Source organism: Antechinus flavipes, chromosome 6, assembly GCF_016432865.1.
Source record: "Antechinus flavipes isolate AdamAnt ecotype Samford, QLD, Australia chromosome 6, AdamAnt_v2, whole genome shotgun sequence".
In the NCBI taxonomy this organism is placed as follows: domain Eukaryota; kingdom Metazoa; phylum Chordata; class Mammalia; order Dasyuromorphia; family Dasyuridae; genus Antechinus; species Antechinus flavipes.
This window is the reverse complement of record NC_067403.1, coordinates 230,754,903-230,773,909: the sequence shown is the minus strand read 5'-3', so window position 1 is coordinate 230,773,909 and position 19,007 is coordinate 230,754,903. Positions and strand designations below refer to the sequence as shown.

General features: G+C 39.7%; 1 protein-coding gene across 1 annotated transcript; it reads right to left on the bottom strand.

Annotated features, from left to right (window-relative positions):
- Positions 1-994: 994 nt before the first annotated feature.
- On the bottom strand, positions 995-4,138 carry RAG1 (recombination activating 1). The gene has a single exon (XM_051965687.1). It carries the CDS (start codon positions 4,136-4,138, stop codon positions 995-997), a length of 3,144 nt encoding a protein of 1,047 aa, XP_051821647.1.
- Positions 4,139-19,007: the final 14,869 nt, after the last annotated feature.

Sequence of the window (19,007 nt, the reverse complement as noted above, 5' to 3'; positions counted from 1 at the left end):
ACAGGCACACTTTTAATCAACGTCATTCTGTAAAGGCAGTCTTAAAATATAGCATTTCTCTCTATGTCATTGAATTTACAACTAGCCTTGGGACGTTATGTAGTCAATTTCCCATTCTGGGTCTCATTTTCTTCATTTGTAAAATATAAAGCTCAGACTAGGTTTTTAAAGTCTCTTCCAGCTCTACCATGCTAAGACTATATGTGCCAAATGGTATAATATTTGGTAAAACACTTTCAAAAACATAAAACACTAGAAAAATGTGACCCAGGCCTGTGATTTCATCATTCCTAATGGAAGAACTTCCTCCACAGATGCTGATTGGTAACTCATCTGTAATTGAAAGTCTTAGGTTGCCAGGGACACTGTGACTATGAATCAGAGGCAGGATTTGAATCTTTACATTCTTGACTACAAGGCAGATCCTTCCTAGCTAGGCAAATACAAAGAACTAGTATTTTGTGAAATTGAACAATTCTTTGGAACTGTGTTGACTAAAGTCAACATATCACATAGGAAGATTGACTACCCAGAAAAAATAATAATAGCCTATAGTAATAATAATGCAAATAATAGTACAATGATATTATCATAAATGATTACCACAAATAAAATGTAACCAGTGGGAATGACAAGAAGTTCCTGACTGGTTTTATGGATTCCTCTTCTGCATTTATAGCCTTGACATCCATGTCACTTGGACAAACTTGTCCATCTCTCATCTCCTGTAACTACTCAGGACCTGAATTACTGAACCTTCAAAAGACTAACAGCCATTGCTTCCCTTTTAATCCTTTCAAACATACTCAACCCGTTATTCAACCATTAATTAGATGCTGTTACACTATCTTTGACCCTCGTGACAACTAACCACTTCTCAGGGATGGTGATCCCCAAAACATGTAGAAGTGAAGGATACTACATGAGGGAGAAGACCCTTGCAAAGCCAGAGACAGACTGGTTTGGAAAACCTACGCTTAGAAATTTGCTCAATTTAGAATTCCATTGAATTAAGAATTTCCAGTGAGTCTTCTAGCCCTAAAGAGTCTTCAAAGCCTGCTTGTGAGTTGATAATGAGACCGGTATTCTTCACAGCATTATGAGCATTCATAAACTTCTGGAGGTATTTGGAAGTGTACAACCAATGGTGTTTCAGGACATCCTCCATTTCATAACACTTGGACTGTCTAGCATTCATTTTCCGGAAACGTCGGAAGAGTTTATTACCGGATTCATTCCCTTCACTGGCCCATGCTCCGATGGAGCCATCTCTCTCGATGATCTCAGGGACATGGGCCAGGGTCTTGTGAAAGTAATTGGTGATTTTCCCCTCGTATCTGTACCGGAATTTGGTAGACAGGAGTTCTGCAAAGCGCTGTGAGTTGAAACTATACTGGCAAAGTGATTCTGGACACTCTTTGGCTGGGCATGTTGAGCGCCACACAGGTTTCATTTTCAGATAAAGGTCCATTAGCTCCCTCAGGGCCTCATGCCTTTCCTCACAGTGAATTAACTCACATACTGCTTCCACCGTCTCCTTGGTCATGAGCTTCCTGGCAAAGTTGCCATTCATCCTCATGATGGGCTTCAGGTTCATTTTTTTCCGGAGGTGCTTGTCCAAGGTAGCCTGCCATCGCTTCCTCTCTTCTTTGGATGCATTGGGATTCTTATAAACTTCCCCAATTTCCAGCTGGAAGAGTTTGTAGAACTCTGCTGCATTGCCAATGTCACAGTGGAGAGCATCGATGGAAGGGACTGTCTCGATGAAAGGCTTTGCTGAGACCCCTTTCACCCTGTCTCTCAGTTCTTCTGCTGACTCCTGATAGGGGTTGGACCTCCAGACTTCATAACGTTCCAGATTCTCTGCGTGACTCCTCGTGATGGAGTGAAGGACAAGATTTTGGGAAGCTTCCAGCCGTGTGGCGTCACAGAGAGTGCAAATGTAGACAGAGCCAGAAGCCTCGAGACCTTCAACTTCCCGGACAAGTTTTTCATCATAGCCAGTTCCTCTAAAGATGAACTTGAAAGTCCTTGGGATGCCTCCCATCTCAAGCAGCAATTCGCTGCTCTTCATCGCTTCTCTCTCTGCAATGAGGGGACTCAGGATGGCTGTCAGGGTTTCGTGGTCCGACTCATCAGCCAGCATGAGGCACAAGGGCTTACAGCACAGCTCAGAGTTGGGCTTGGATTCTTCAAATATCCTCACACTCTCCTGATCTTGTGTGATGGTAATATTCATGATAGTGAAGGAAAAGCGAACGGCTTTCTCAGGCACAGCTGGCCCACTCCCATGCTTCTCACTCACATCTCCCATCCCATCACAAGACTCCTTCACCACCACAGTGAAAGGGCCACTCAAGTAGTCCCCCAAGTCTTGGGATTTCAGGCCTTCTAGGATGTCTTCTTCCATGTCCATCAAGGCAGACACCAGGGCCGCATCATAACGAAACCTTTTGGCAATGGTGTCAACTGGGTAGTCATCCACAGACGCAGCCCAGCCAGAAAGCCCATCAATAATGCCGATGTCTGTGCGAGCGGAGACGTTCTTCAGAGGGGGCTTCCACTCGAACGGGTGATATCCAGGCAGGAGGGTCTTTTCTGCATTTCGAAGGGCGTGCAAGGGCTGGAATATCTGCCTCCCGGTGATGGCTTTTACAGTCCGGTACATCTTGTGGTACTGGCTACAGCTCAGAAAAGTGTTGACCCTAATGGCCAAGCACACAGCTGCCTGGAGGCCCGAGCCTCTGCCCTTCATAATAGCCTCAAGTTCGTCCGCTTGCCGATGCTCATTCCTTGCTCTCAGTACTAGCAGGAATAAAGTCAGGCACACTGCCTTCAGATCACCGCCTTCTTCTTTATCTGCAAAAGCCTTGACCTGCATCTTCAGTTCTCTCAGCCGGTGTTTCTGAGCCCTCCTGGTGAGGGACAACAGATGCTGCCGGGGCCGGCCACCTTTATTAATGTACACGTAGGACGCTTTCGGTTCCTTGTGGCTGGAGATGTGCTGGTTGTATTTTTCAAAGCTGACTTCCTTGTCACAATCATTCACAGGACATTTCACCAGCAGGGAATTGAGGATGTTCACAAAGGACCTCGCCGGGCTTTCCACATCTGTAGGGAAGCAGGGATACTGGCAAGAAGGGCAATAGCTGCCCATGACCTTGAGGCACCTCAAAATACAGGTTCTACAGAATACATGCCTGCAGGTGGTTTCCACTGGGTCAGTCACAATGTGCTCACAGATCTGGCATGAGATGGCCTTCACAAAGTCCACAGGGTAGTCCACAGCTAGCAGCTTAGTGCTCAAGTGCATCTTGCTGCAGTTGGTAATCTTCTTCATCCGATCTTTGCTGCTGTTTCGAGGCTGGACTTGACTCTTGGAAGGATGGACTCTCCCAGTCCGTTTGATCACGGTCTTGAACTTTTTGCTGAGCGACAGATTGGACTGATGGCCTTTCCTCTTGAGTCCCCGGCGGGCTGCCTGGCAGCTGTCACAGGCTGGGGTGTGTGGACGCCACTCTATGGCAGCGTTTCTTGGGAAGTGTACCTCACAGGGGGCATTGCTGAACCTCGCATACATAATATTCCAACAGCTGTGGCAAAACTGGGTGGGGTGGATGGAGTCAACATCCCCTTTCACGTCAATTTTAAAAACCTTCGCGATCAGGTCTGGCCAGGAGGTGAATTTCTTCTCCTTCTTTCGAAGGAGGCCCTGAGTTTTATTGTCCACTGGACCATGGACAGGGTATCTCCTATTCTGTCCATCAGCTCTAAAGGAAACACCACAGATACGGCAAAGCTGCCGGAGGCTGGCCAGGTGAATTGCCTTCTCCCGAGCCTTTCCAACATCAGCAGGCTTCTCCAAAGACTTGGGAAGGGCTGAGAATGTTGGCTGGATCATGGCCGGCTTTTCTGGTGCTAGAATTTTGGCGCTGCTTATGACCGCTGGGGTCTCTTCCAGAGACGCCTGGCCTTCTCCCATGTTCTTATTTGGCCCCTGAGCTTCTTCAGGAGGGGGCTTCACAAAGGATCTCACTTTGAAGAGTTTGAATTTCCATTCAGAAAATTTCATATGCGGGTGCTGGATTTCATCTGGGGCAGAGCTAAGTCCTCGACCAGGTGCCACTGGTATTTCCATGGTGGCAAGTATGAGGGCCCCTGGGAACAAATGGAGAAGATCAGATCAGGTAGAAATTGGTGCAGTGGATGATAAAGGATCACTTTACTGCCAAATACTTCACAAAAGCTGTTACTACATTAATACTAAAACAAAAAGAGGCAGTTACAAAAAAAATGCCTTAATTCCTGTTCTTTCCTGGTGTCATGGACCAAGAATGCCAGACTAGAAACCCCTGGGTTCAAATCTTGGCTCTGACACTCACTAGCTGTGAGATTCTGCAAAAGTCATTGGAGGGAGGGAGGTAAGGAGAGGAAAATGGGAGGGAGGGGAGGAAAGGAGAAAGGAAGGAATGAAAGGAGGAAGGAAGGAAGGAAGGAAGGAAGGAAGGAAGGAAGGAAGGAAGGAAGGAAGGAAGGAAGGAAGGAAGGAAGGAAGAAGGAAGGAAGGAAGGAAGGAAGGAAGGAAGGAAGGAAGGAAGGAAGGAAGGAAGGAAGGAAGGAAGGAAGAAAGAAAGAAAGAAAGAAAAAGAAAGAGAGAGAGAGAGAGAGAAAGAAAGAAAGAAAGAAAGAGAGAAGAGAGAGAGAGAGAGAGAGAGAGAGAGAGAGAGAGAGAGAGAGAGAGAGAGAAAGGAAGAAAGAGAGAGAGAAAGAAAAAAAGACCACCTGTTGTATTTACCCTTAGGGGCTGTCGAAGTGGCTCAAATCAGTCCACATATAAGAAGCATTTAATAAATGCTTGAGGATTGAACTGATAATGTATGTGAAGCCTCTTGCAAACTTTAGCCCATTATATCAATCCCTGCTGTTATTATTATTCTCCACATTGATTTTCCCCTCACTGCACTAGCTAGATATTCCATTTCCAGCTTTTGAAAACAGACTTTCAAGGGCTTCATTGTTTATTCCTTCCAAACTGGCCATAAAGAGGAGATAAAACTACAGACCCAAAGAAAATAATTATTCACCAAGTGAAAGGATGAAGCCAACTTGAGCTTTATGAATGCAAGCTAATAAGTATTATGAATTGTAATTATGCTTGCAATTTTAATTAAAGAATGTTGATGTAAATTAGAAGGCTGTATCTACATTGGCTATAAAAAATCCCTGGATTCCTCCAACTTGGAGGGCTCTGTGCCATATTCTGAGTTCTGTGGTGCCCTATGAAGAATTTTCCACTTGAAAATACTCCACCAAGATGAGCCTTTGAAGAGTTAGCATGGCTCCACCCAATTGTTATCTAATTGACAAATAGTTTATTACTGTGAGGTTTTCTTTTTCTTTTTTCTTTCTTGATTTTCTTTAAAGTGGAATAAGGGAGGAGTGGTTATTGTTCTGTGATTAGGATCCCCCAGCAAGTGCCTTGTGACATGCCATCAATAGCACAGCAAATACCTACCAAAGAATTCTCCTGATTGGGATAGAGGCTGACCTAATGATCCCTATCCCTTACCCTTTAGCTTCAGATCCCCTTAGTTTATAAGTGGGAAAGCAATAACTTCTTCTCCTAATTAAGCATTGTAGACTATTCCTTAAAATACAAACTACCCTCTAGCCAAGTTGAACTTATTCAACATCTTCTCTTTACTTCTCCGTCTTGATATCCTTTCACACCATATGTATCATTCTCTATTCCTATAATCCCCTGTCCCCACCAGTTCCACTTATCAAACTCTATACCCTTCAAGTACCTTTCCTAGAACTCCCATCAAAGATAATGCTTAATATCTCCATGACACTTTAAAATCTGCAAAGAGCTTTACATATTGATCTTCATTGGGAGGCAAGGGATATTATTATCCCATTTTATAGACAGGAGAATTGAGAGGGGGGGGAGAGAGAGAGAGAGAGAGAGAGAGAGAGAGAGAGAGAGAGAGAGAGAGAGAGAGAGAGAGACACTAGAGCCATACAGTTAGTCAGAATCTAAGACAAGATTTGAACTGAGATTTTCCTGACTCCAAGTTCAGCCTCCATCCCATAGTGCCACCTAGCTGAGTTTTCCCTTCTCATAGTCCCTACATTATATATTTTTTTACATTATACTTTTTCTACACTTCTCCAATCACACCTTTTTGAAAGTATATGCATTTGTGTATATGTCAAATTCTTCCACTTGATTATAAGCTTCATAAGAGCAAATATAATGTCTAACTGATCTTTGTATTTCCCCCACTACCTGACATAATGCTTGGCTTATAGTAGGAGTTCAATAAGCACGTGTTGAGTTAAATTGAACTATCAGTCCATGTCCTAAGATTCAGGTCATGCACATCGTGAGCTACTAGATTGACCATTAAATATGTATTTAATTAAATTGAACTGTCTGTCGATCATTATCCTAAAATTCTAGTTGTGTCCATTCTGAAGTACTAGGTCAACCATTGTGACCAACCACTTCTATCCTACAAGTAGTTTTTTTGTTTTGTTTTGTTTTAGTTGTTGTTTTGTTGTTGTTGTTGTTGTTGTTGTGCTAAGGCAGTTGGGGTTAAGTGATTTGCCCAAGGTCACACAGCCAGGAAATGTTAAGTGTCTGGGGTCAGATTTGAACTCAGATCCTTCTGACTTCAGGGCTAGTGCTCTATCCACTGCGCAACCTCGCTACCCCACAAGTATTTTTCATTGAATTAACTGACTACATTGACTAGAGATTTTGATCATCAGAGAGACAAAGCCTCAAGCTCACATACCTCTTAGTGAGAATAAAGGGCTGTTCCCAAGATCTACCAGTAGTTTACTTTCAAGCTGTTCCTTTAAACTACTGAAATTTAATCGATCTTCCATGCATTATGGAAACTTTTTTTTAATTAAAAGCAATTCTCTTACAGATGCTTAAAAGAAATCTACACTTTGAATGTTCCTTGCAAAAGGGTAACATGCTTTCTCCAGAAAACCCTGAACGATTTCAAAATCCTCCCTCACCTCTTAAACACAGTCTGTCACACTCTCAGAGCCTGTCTTTATTCATGTTTCTCAACTCCAATCCTCAGCTTCAGGTGACAACTGTTTTGGGCATCCCTTTCCAATCCCACTTAACAGTTCCTGAAACAATCATTTTCTATCCCTTTGGCTTGTACCCCTCCTAGCCTCTTTCAGGTAATGATCACTATAAAGTGACATCCACATCATATATTAAAACTAACAAAGCTCCTCACATATATAATCTCAATTGAGCCTCCCAACAACCCTTTAAACTTCATTATACTACATTATACAGATGAGGAAATTCAGGTATAAAGAAATTAAGTGACTTTTCCTAGGTCACATAGTTAATATACAGAGGCAAAATTTGAGTGCAGGTCCTTTCCAACTACAGGTCCAGAAAGCTACACAAAAATGCCATAAAATAATGCACATTATTAGAGCATTTTATGATTACATGCATGATCAAACTTGATCCTCACAATAATCTGATAGTAAATTAGGATGAATATATAGGATAATCCAAAAGTTTTAGTGCAGTTTTAAGTGTTAGTAGCTTAAATCTGTCTCCTTAACTCCTCCTACGAACTTTACTTTGAGCTTGAATAACTCTAAACTGCACTAAGACTTTTGGGGTACCCTGTATTGTCCCCATTTTTATAGAAAAAAGAAATGGAGTTTGGGAGAATGTAAAGTGCTCTTTAAGATCAGAAAGATATTCAGTGGCAGGAAGAGGAGCAGAGCCCAATCTTGTCTTATTCTATTTCCATTGCTTTTTCTACAACCCTATCTAGAGCACACTAGCAGACTTCTGGCTAAGCCTGTTAATATTTTTGAAGTATGTAAAATTTGATGAGAATCAGCATAGTGTAGGGAAGGAACCTGGATTTTGAGGGAAAGGACACTGGCTCTGCCACTTGAAATCAATGTGATCTTGACTTAACCACTCTGGGCCTCAGCTTCCTTATTTGTAAAAATAAGATGATCCCATGGGACAAATAGATGGTACAGTGGATAGAACACTAGCCCTAAAGTCATGAGGATCTGAATTCAAATCTGACCTCAGACATTTAACACTTACTAGTTGTATGACCCTGAATAAATCATTTAACCCCAATTGCCTCACCTACTCCCCCAAAAAGAAAGAAGAAATGTAGATGTTCTCAAAGATGGTTTTCAGCTCTAATTCCATGACTCCATGTTGTACATGAGAGACAATCTTATATAAAAACAAAGTCAGTAGTCTTAGAATTAAAAATTAAAAAAAAAAACTTAAAGATCATTCAGTTTAAATACATCAATTTTCAGAAAAGAAATAAGTTAACAAGTAGATAGCACAAAGAATAAAATGACAGATTTGGAATCACAGAGATCTGGCTTCAAATCCTTCCTCAGACACTTTTTGTCTACTAGTTATGTGGCCCTGGAAAAGTCATTTAATTTTTGCCTCAGTTTCCTGATCTGTAAAATTGGGAGAATAATGGCACCTACATCAAAGAATTTCTGTGAGAAACAAATAAACTAATATATGTTAATGCTCTGCAAACCTTCAAGTACTGTATAAATGCTTTATGCTAATGTTAGTTATTATAATGATCATTATCACTATTGCCAAAGAGAAATGGTAATTAGGACAAATGGGATTCAAATCTGCATCCTCTGACCCCAATACACTCTTCTGTCATGTGTAAGCTACAATCCACTATATTTATGATATCACCAAATCATAGTTGGAAGAAACCAAATCAGGACTGCAAGAACATTTCTCTTACAAAATACCACCTCAAATGATCATTTCTTACTTTTTAGGAGAGGAACCCACTATCTGTGGAGGGAGCCTGTGCTAATTAAGGCCACTACTGTTGTTAGCCAAAATTAAATTTAAGTGTTAGTAGCTTAAATCTGTCTCTAATAATATTTTAAATTATATTCTCTTAATTATGAAACTGACTTTTTCAAATCTTTGTCCTTATAAAATTTCATTACATGAGATTGGTCCAAATCTCCTAGCCATGCAATGTATTAGCCATCCCTCCTAATTTTGTGACATCTGCAGATTTGATCAGGACATCCTCTATTTAGCTATTTTATCCAAGTTTTTGAGCAAATGTACATTACCATAGGGTCAAGCCACTGGTAACTGGCAGAAATGCGCACATGATTATTTTGAACACCTTCAAATATAGATTCTTCATCACTTTTTACCCTTGTTAACTTAGGCTAACAAGAGCCAAAGCAGAACACCAATTATAAGACTATACTGCCCACAGCCATTAAAATAATTTTCCTAAAGCAAAAGTCTGATCACACTCAGATTCTACTTAATAAACACTCATGGCACCCTATTACTTCTAGGACCATCATTATTCTAATTCTTCTACTACTTCCAAGCTTATAAATTCATCTCTCTGGGCCTCAGTGTCCTTATCTGCAGAATGAGGGAATTGAACCAGATAACATATGAAGTCCTTTTCAGCCTTAAATCAATGATCTGAGGCATTTCACTTCACAAAAGAGAAAAACGAGTTCCAGGGAATTTATGTAATTTGAATAAAATCACATAGTAGCACAGCCACAGGAGAAAAGAAAGGAAGGAAGGAAAAAAGAAAGGAAAAGAAAAGAAATAGATGGGAACTGCTATCCTTTTCCTGAGATTCCATAGAAGTTCATCATTCCCTACAGTTTAAGATTAAGTAGTACTTACCTACAAAGTCTTAGATTCATCCCTACCCAATTAATTTATTTGATCATTTATTTGTCTAATCAATATATACTCATTAGACACCCTGTGTATACCAGCATTCTACTAGACAACAATCATGAATAGAATTCATCTCCATAAGGAGCCAAAACTATTTCTTGTCCCTTTCTTTATGTCAAGTCTCAGTCCCTTGGGTATTAGAAAGGAACTGTGGGCCTTCCCCTATAATGCCTCACCATTCCAAATAACAATTCATCTATTTCTATTGAGAAGAAGAAAATTATAATAAAAAAGAGATAAGTGGAACATCACATCCACAACCTAAGAAAAGAGTATTACCTTCCACTAGGAGCTGCCTGGTAAAGGCTGATGTCAGTCTGTGATTCAGCTGCTAATATGGTGTCTTAGAAGCGAACACAATGCCTTTCTCCATCTCACTCTCACCTATTCCATAGAGCAAACTGCAGCTGTGTTATTTATCTAGTTTTCTGCTGTCCTTTCCAGCCTCCCCGTACCCCGGTGGGGTTAACCACAAATTACTCTCAGCCAATCAGAGGCTGGGAGTCCCAACTCCAGCTGGCACCTGGCTCTTTAGGAAGCTTAGCTCTGTGGGAGCCCTGCAGAGGGGCTGCTTTGGGTCCCCTTGGGAAACAGGTCAGTACTGCAGGTCTAATCTCTCAGTGGGTTTCTTGGAACTTTTTAATTTTGTTCTAGCTTCTATTTACTGAGAAAGGGAACCCAACAAACCGGGCAACTCTGCGAAAGCCAAAGCAACAATCATTCATTTACTGTTGAACATACTTACAAAATCTCCCCTGAATCTCAAGATAACTTAAAATTGCTCACAGGGCTCCTCAAACTTTTTAAATAGGGGGCCAGTTCACTGTCCCTCAGACTGTTGGAGGGCCGGACTATAGTAAAAACAAAAACTTTGTTTTGTGGGCCTTTAAATAAAGAAACTTCATAGCCCTGGGTGAGGGGGATAAACGTCCTCAGCTGCTACATCTGGCCCGCGGGTCGTAGTTTGAGGACCCCTTGATTCTAAGACTTTGGAGATACACTGTCTTGGGAAGACTTGTTAATTCCTATTTGGCTTCCCAGCTTCCAGTTTCTCTGTTGTAACCCACAGCAACCAATGTGATATTCTTAAAAGACAAGTCTTACTCTTATATTCTTTAATTCAAATCTTTGAGAAGATTAAAAAACAAACTCTTCAAAACTAAAGATCCTCCCTAATTTGGTTCCCACTTCCCTCTCCAATTCAATTTCCTATTCCTCTTTTTCTAACACATCCTACTCTAGTGAAATGAGTCTTTACATATACCATCCCATTCCCTGCCTCCATCCCTTTACAGAAGCCCTCTCCATCATATCTGAAATGTGCTCACTCTTCCCCTCTCTTCTCTTAAAATCCCTAGATCCTCCTGAGCTCTCCTTCAGGGGATCACACCCAGTGGCTAGCAGTCTTGAAATTACTTTGTATTTTCTTGGTAGTTGTTTACTTGCATACACACGGTAGCCCCTGGAAGGCAAGGATTATTTTGTCTTTGTCTTTGTTACACGTGCTCACAGTTAGGTGCTTGACAAATGTTGGCTGAATTGAATTTTTAAAATTGGGCTCCTACAACCTCTTTAGTTCCATGACACACAAAAAAAGTCTAAGAATGCCTATTTTAGATGTTATTATATCATGCTGCAAGACTCCAATCCATCCAATGTGGAGACTCCCTTCCTAGTGCAGATAATACCACACTCCCATTCCTTCTCATCCTGTACTGCTCTCTTCCTCATTCCTAAATCCTTTGTAAAAAAGGTGTCCATAATGCTCAAGAGGTCTTTGCTTTATTCTTTTAAAATTTAGTAGTAGATCCTGCAATTGCCCATCATGATATAATAAATTTCCATATCTTGGTCCCCACATAGGGGAATTCCATTCTGGCTATGTGACTCTGCCATCTATCTCAGGATGCTGCTTCCACCCAGCTTACTCTAGTTTAAAGTAGACAAAACAATTAAGGCAAGAAAATACAGAGCCCTCATGGTCAACAGACCTGAAAAAGAAATGAAAACATCCCATTCAAATGTGAGTGCCTTGTGAGCAAGAATTGGTTCATTCTTTATATTTCCAGTGATGAGCACAGTGTTTGGTACGTAGTAGAACTTCAGCAAATGTTTGTTGATTGAAAAAAAGAATATGAGTTTCTTGAGAACAAACATGTTTTTGTTTTTCACTATACCTTCAGTGCTTCATACATGCTAAATGCTTACTAAATGACTGATTGATTGACTCTAATGTCTTACTGAAATCAGAGAATTTTTTGACTCTACATACACATGGTTGTAAATCTGAACAGAGACACTCAAAGACTCACTTAAAGACAATATTTTACAACACAATGTTATATATAGTGAAAAATTACTCCTTGATGTACCTACAACCTTCAGTGGAAGATACAATCAAGGTTTCTTAAAGATATACAAACCTCTTATGTAAATTGAAATACAAAGACACAGCTAATTTCAAAGAATATATGAATTCTCCCCAAGGGCTTGCTAAAGCCAGTTTAAACAGAACAGTGGAAGTTCATAGTTAAACTTTTAGTTTGAGCATTTATGACTCAGAAATTAGCAAATGCTACGAATCAAGGCTTGTTATTGTTGTTTATTGTCCAAACTTAGGAAGTGATAGAGAAAATGTCGATAATACAAATTAAGCTAAAAAAGTGTCATTATATATACATATGTGTATATATATGCAGCTTCATCTCTATCTCAAATCATTTATGAATATGCAAAGTCTCATATAAGTCAAAATTCGTTAAAATAAACAAATTATATTCATTCTAGAGAGCTGTTATATTTATAAGTATTTTATTTAGATAAGAATATCAAATAATGAAAAATATTTTTTGCCTCAAAGAAAAGTTATTCATAGGAATTTTCCCCAGTTTGGTCTAGAAACCAAAAATATGAATTTATTTAAGGTGAAAAAATTTTATCTTAACATTTGTTCTTATAGAGGTTCTGATTCTTTTTGGAAAGAAGATAAGCCAACATATTAAAGATTAACTGAATGATTGAAAAAGAATTCTGTTTAAAAACTGTATTCCTGGGAGAAATGTCATCTTAAATTAAATGAACCTCAATAATCCCCTATTTAATATGCCTGAAAGATCTCTGGATTTTGTCCTGAAGAATTCAAACCCTCTTACTAACTAGTTATGTGATCCCAGACAAGTCATCTACTATTTCTGAGCCTCAGTTTACTCATTTGTAAGATGAAATCATTAGACTAGATCAGGAGTTCTTAACCTAGGCATTTAAAAAAATATATTTTGATGATAGCATTTAAAAATGAATGATTTCCTTTCTAAGTCTCTGTATTTTATTTTATACATTTACAAGCATTGCTCTGAGAGGGAGTGAATCCACAGATTTCCTCCAGATGGTCCAAAAAAGTCCAGAATACAAAAAAAAAAAAATTGGTTAAGAATCTCTAGACCAAATGATTTCTCCCAACTTCAAACGTTGTGCATCATTCATATGCTGCCAGAGATTGAAGAGACCTTAAAGATCAAACCCATTCATTTTTAAGGCTAGATTGTGATTTTACAATGTAGGAACTGGTACAGCTACCACAGATCAGCAAGTGCTTTGCAGCTTAACACATTAGAGAACTGGCTGGCACAGTGAGAGGGTATGTTTCTTGCCCAGGGTCACAAAGCCAGTAGGTGTCAGAGAGAAAATCCCAACTAAGATCTTTTCTCTGAGGTCAGCTCTCCATGCAGTGGGCCAATTTATACCTCCTTCACTTTACATATGAGAAAACAGGACCAAAAAAGTTGGGGGACTTACCTAAAGTTACTCAGCTGGTTCTGGGAGCTGAACTTGTCTTCTCACTCCAAATAGGAACCCCTTAATTAGCCAGCAAGGCTTGGCCACTGCACTCCCTGGATGTGGTTTTCAAAACATTTCCATAGATTAGTGGATGCTGACAGCCCCTTCCCCCCCCCCCCCGGAGAAAACCTGGAATTCCTCTGTATACCAGCAAAGTCAGGCTACCTACGGGCACCATACTGTTCCCAGGAAATTAAAAATAAAAACCTGCCGGCAGACAAGAGCCAAATTTAGCAGGAGACAAAGAATGGAAAAGGGCACATTGTGGGCTGGGAAATTCAGTGCCAAGTTTCAGCCAGAAGCAAAGCCCTCAGAGCTGAGTTATTAGCTTTGGATAATCCTGGAAATGCTGAGAGACCCTTAACGAGAGCAATTCTTCAAGGCCCATACCCCCTGCCTTCCTGTTGCCCAGCTACTCCTCCCAACCCCAAGTCCCCAGGATTTATCTACCCAGTAGCCCTTTCAGAGACCTTTTTCAAACATATTTTCCCCATAGACTGCAATGAACTCCAGTTGCTGATACCAATCAAAATCTCACACACCAGCAGAGCAGTTCTCATCACTGTTGCATTTTCCAAGCTTATCATAATCCCACAGATGCAGTCTATGGACAGTGTGATTGTATCTACACACACACACACACACACACACACACACACACACACACACACACACTGTATCGAGCTAGTACACTTTCTCCATGCTCCATCATCACAAAATCTTAGAGCTGAAAGAACCTGAGTTCTCTGATGCTTTCATTTTAGAGAAAAGAAACGAGTTCTGGAGAAATGAAGGAACTCACTGCATGGTTAGCAAAAAACACCATTGAATTCAGTGTTAGAAGACCTGTTATCAAATCTTTTCTCTGCAGATCCCTTAAACTCTCTGGTCAACAGTATCTGTCAAATGAGTCAACAACATAACCTCTATTGGCCTCAGGATTCCCCATTCATAAAATGACCAACATGACCTATAAGGTCTCTACAACTTTTGTATGTCTATTTATCTATTATCTCTACCTGTCTACTTATTCTCTCTGTCTCTGTCTCTTTGTTTCTCTCTATGTCTCTGTCTCTGTCTCTCTCTTTGATTTTATCTCTCTCTATGTCTACATCTCTCTTATCATATCCCTATCATATCTATTCATCTAGCTATCATTTCTCTTTCTACCTATCTGCCTATCATCTATCTGTTTATCTATCATCTATGATCTCTACCTATCTACTTATCCTCTTTGTATGTCTCTCTCATCATCTATCACATATCTATTCATCTATCTACCTATTAACTCTCTAACTTCTCTCTTTACCTATTGTCAATCTATCTGCCTGTCTATCTATCTGTCTATTTATCTATTTATCATTTACAATTTCTACCTACCTATCCTCTCTGTGTGTCTCTCTGTCTTTGTGTATGTATCTCTTCTGTCTCTCTATTTCTTTGTCTCTGTCTCTGGGTTTGTGTCTTTATCTCTCTCTGTTTCTCTCTCCTCATTCATCCTCTCTTTTTCCCTTCTCCTTTAACATCATTTCTCTACCTTTCACATATCTATTCATCTATCTACCTATCATCTCTTTATCTTTTCTACCTATTTATCTATCATCTGTTTATCTACCTATTTGTTTATCTTTCTATCATCTCTCTGACTATTTATCTATCTACCTATCATCTAACAACCTATATATCATCTACCTAGCTATCATCTATCTATCTGATTCTATATCCTGTAAATACATAGTTAATTGGTGGCAAAGTCAGAATGCCAGTTGGATCTCCTGAGTTCTAATGAATAGAATTATAAACTTTGTAGTGGTCATAGGAACCTTAGAGGTCACAAACTTCTAGAGCAAAAACAAGAGTTCATCTGGGGTTTTCCCCAAAATTTCTATAGTTATTTCCTATTCACATATATCATCCCAAAAGATAAAACATAAAGCACAATAATATTATTTGAAATATAGTTACAAGGGAGTCCCTACAATATCAATCTTCATTTAACCTTAGAGCTAGAAAGGACTTTAATCCAACCTGATTGTTTTACAGATGAGGAAACTGATCACAGATAGTAAAGAGCTAACTCAAGATCCAAGAGCAGTCCTCTGACTCCAGATGTTTCCAGGACATGAAGCTGATTCAGACCAGTGGAAATCCCCTTTACAGACTGGTCTGGTTTGCTTCTCCCCGTAAAGCCAGAACCCCAACAGATAATTATCAGGTCAGTGCCCTGGTGATTCAAACTTTCCTGCACATCAGTGAGGGAGTGGAGAGCTAGGGATTTAACCGGCTACCCCCACATTCCTGTTTCCATTTCCCACCACCAAATTCCCCCCATCCTGGACACTGCCTCCTCGTTAAGTTAATGTGGATTATCTCTGACAGCAAAAATTCTAATGCTTTATTAATTGCACTAGCACTGGTGGCTGCTCTTTCCTAGCAATTTTAGAGCATTGTAGATGGGTGAGGAGTCTGCAAGCGGACTGTTTCTTGAACAAGTAGCACCACCAAGTGGAAAGAGAAAATTCTGCATTATTAGGCTCTGGGAGAAAAACTCTGGCTAAGGCTACTGGGAGAGACACTGGTGGATTCCCTGACTAAAATGGAAATTAATTTCCTTTTTTTTTTTTTTTCATTATTATTGCTTGACCCTTGCCAAGTAGTCTCAGTCTGTAAATGAGTGAGGAGAGTTATATGGATCCATAGACTAGACATGAAGACCATGTGAAATTATGGTCTCCATTTTCATGGAATCATGGAGGTAGGTGCAAGGGGTCCCAGCTGGGGTAATCCACACTAAAACAAGAATCCTTACTAAAACAATTAGCCAACCTGCCTCTTCCTAAAGACCTCCATTGAAGGAGAGCTCTCTCTCTCTCCCAGGCAGCCCGTTCCACTTTGAGATGACTCTGATTGTTAACAAGTTTTTTCCACCAAGTAAAAAAGCTCCCATTTGATATTTCTACTCATAGCTCCTAGATTTGTCCTGTGGCCAGTTGGAATAAGTCTGCTCTTTTTTCTACATAATTCCCTTTAAGTATTTAAGGAGCTGGGCTGAGGTCTCAGAGGCTATCTAGGCTGGCACTCTCATTCATAGAGCAGGGAACTGAAGTTTGGGAGAGGGATGCTAAGGGATCAAGATCACACAGATAAAGGTTGGCCTTGAAGCTTAGGTCTCCAACTGCTTCTTATCTTCCCTGAATCATTCTTTTTTGAATCAAACATCCTTAATACCTTCAAATCACTCTCTTAGAAACTTTGGCTCTGGAAAAAAATACAAATTTAAAAGAAATGACAAATTGGACCAAGGCTGTGATTTCACTAATCATATTGGTAAAGGAAATTCCCTCTATTAATGCACCCATGCCAGTAACGTGTAGTTTCAGAGAATTGCCTGAAGCATTGAGAGGTTACTGTGACTTGCCCAGAGAAACATTGTAGTATTGCCAACAGAAGGACTTAAAACCAACTCTTCCTTTCCCCTGGGGCTAGTTTGCACTTCACTATTTTAATCTCTCAACATTTTAAACTTTAAATCAACAATGTACTGGTAAATGTTTAACAACCAGCCTGAAAAGACAGGACATACTTTCTAAGCTTACTCTGCATTATTAACATTTTTTGCATCACTTTTTTAAGTCTAGAAAGCAACACAACAATAAATTAAGTCCTGATTTGTAACATTTAGGGGTGGCTGAAGTGTATATCCTCATATTAAAATGTTAACAATCAGCTTTTGCTATCATATTTGAGGTGGTTTTAGCACTACTTTAAATTAAATAGGATCTCAAAATTTAGAACTAGAAATAGGAACTAAAAATTTAGAAACGTGTTCATCAGAAGTGATTGTGAGGGTCAATGTCGAAAAATTACTCATGCATATGTTCTGTCAATAAAAAGCTATCATAAATTTTTTTAAAAAAGAAAATCAGTATTGAGCAATTTAAGGTTATGCCATTCAGCATGCATGTTGTTGTTTTTATATTGATGTTTTCCTCAATTACATGTTAAAACAATATTTTAATATTTCTTAAAAAGTTTTGAGTTCCAAATTCTATCCCTCCTTCCCTTTCTCCCTGAGATGGTAAGTAATCTAATATAAGTTTTACATGTGCAATCATGTAAACATTTCCATGTTAGTCATTTTGCATGTTTTAAGTAAATATTCTTTACCTAAAAAAAAGAAACTTGTTCATCTAGGTTGTAGTAGGTCCTCTTCTTCTCTCCATGTACACTCTTACTTACCCATAAACTTTAATGGTTCCCATTATCATCTTTATGCTAATGACACCTAGATCTATTTTATCCATTTCCATCTCTCTCCCATGCTTCTATCTCACATTATCAACTGTATTTCAAAATGGATGTTTCATAGGTATCTCAGAATCGACATTTCAAAAACAGAATTCATTCTCTTTCCCCCAAAAACCACCCTTCCTCTCACTTTCTTTATTGCTATCAAGGATACCATCATAAAACCCTATAAAATACTGATGATTAGTAGGAAAAAACCACTAAATGTGAACCCTGGCTCTGATACTTTTCTACCTGTATATTCTGAGATAAGAGAGGGAGTGTGGTAACTGGGCAAACCATTTCACTAAAAACATTGTCTAATATGTGCTGTCAAAGTATGGGATATCCAAAGTAGGGAGGCAGTCTCCTGGTATTTGAGTATAATCCAAAGAAAAACCACTGGATTTGGAGATAGAAAAGCGAGGTCAAAATCTAATCAGATTGATGCCCTGCCCTTATTTGTATGACTTTGGACAAATCACAACTTATCTGGGTCTCAGTTTGTTTCCAATTCTTTACCTCTTGCCCCTCTATCCATCACAAAATACAATTCCCTCTTTCTGGTTTCTCCCATTGGCATTTCCTTTTGTGGTGAGGGCATGGCACTATGGTGTGGTGGTGGGGATGGCATCAAAGGTCTAGGATTCAAATTCTGATCATTGTACTACATTGTAGCCCCAAGCAAGGCATTTCACCTATCTGGGTCTCAGCTCCTATTCTTAAAATTCTGGGAGAGGGAAGTGGAATGACACCTGCGGCCCCTTCTAGCTCTAAATCTATAATCCTTCTTGTGGTTTAATGAGCAGGGAAACCTCTAATTATGGGATGGCCAGAAGGAGAAGATTTAAAGGTTGGCTGGGAGAGAAGAAGGAGTAAACTATAGAGTAAACATGTTCACGAATAAACAAATACATAGATTTAATTCTTCAATTGGTTTAGAAATAGTATGATTTCTCAATCAGCAATCTGAATATGGCCATGGTTAATGCTGATGTTAGCTTAAGTAATAATACAGAAAAATTCAGAGATTCTCAGTGTCAAGGAGACCTCAGTGGCCAGCTTGGTCAGCCCCTAGCTGAGCAAG

Coding starts and splice junctions, on each gene's coding strand:
- RAG1 (XM_051965687.1), bottom strand. CDS start 4,138: ATGGAAATACCAGTGGCACCTGGTCGAGGACTTAGCTCTGCCCCAGAT.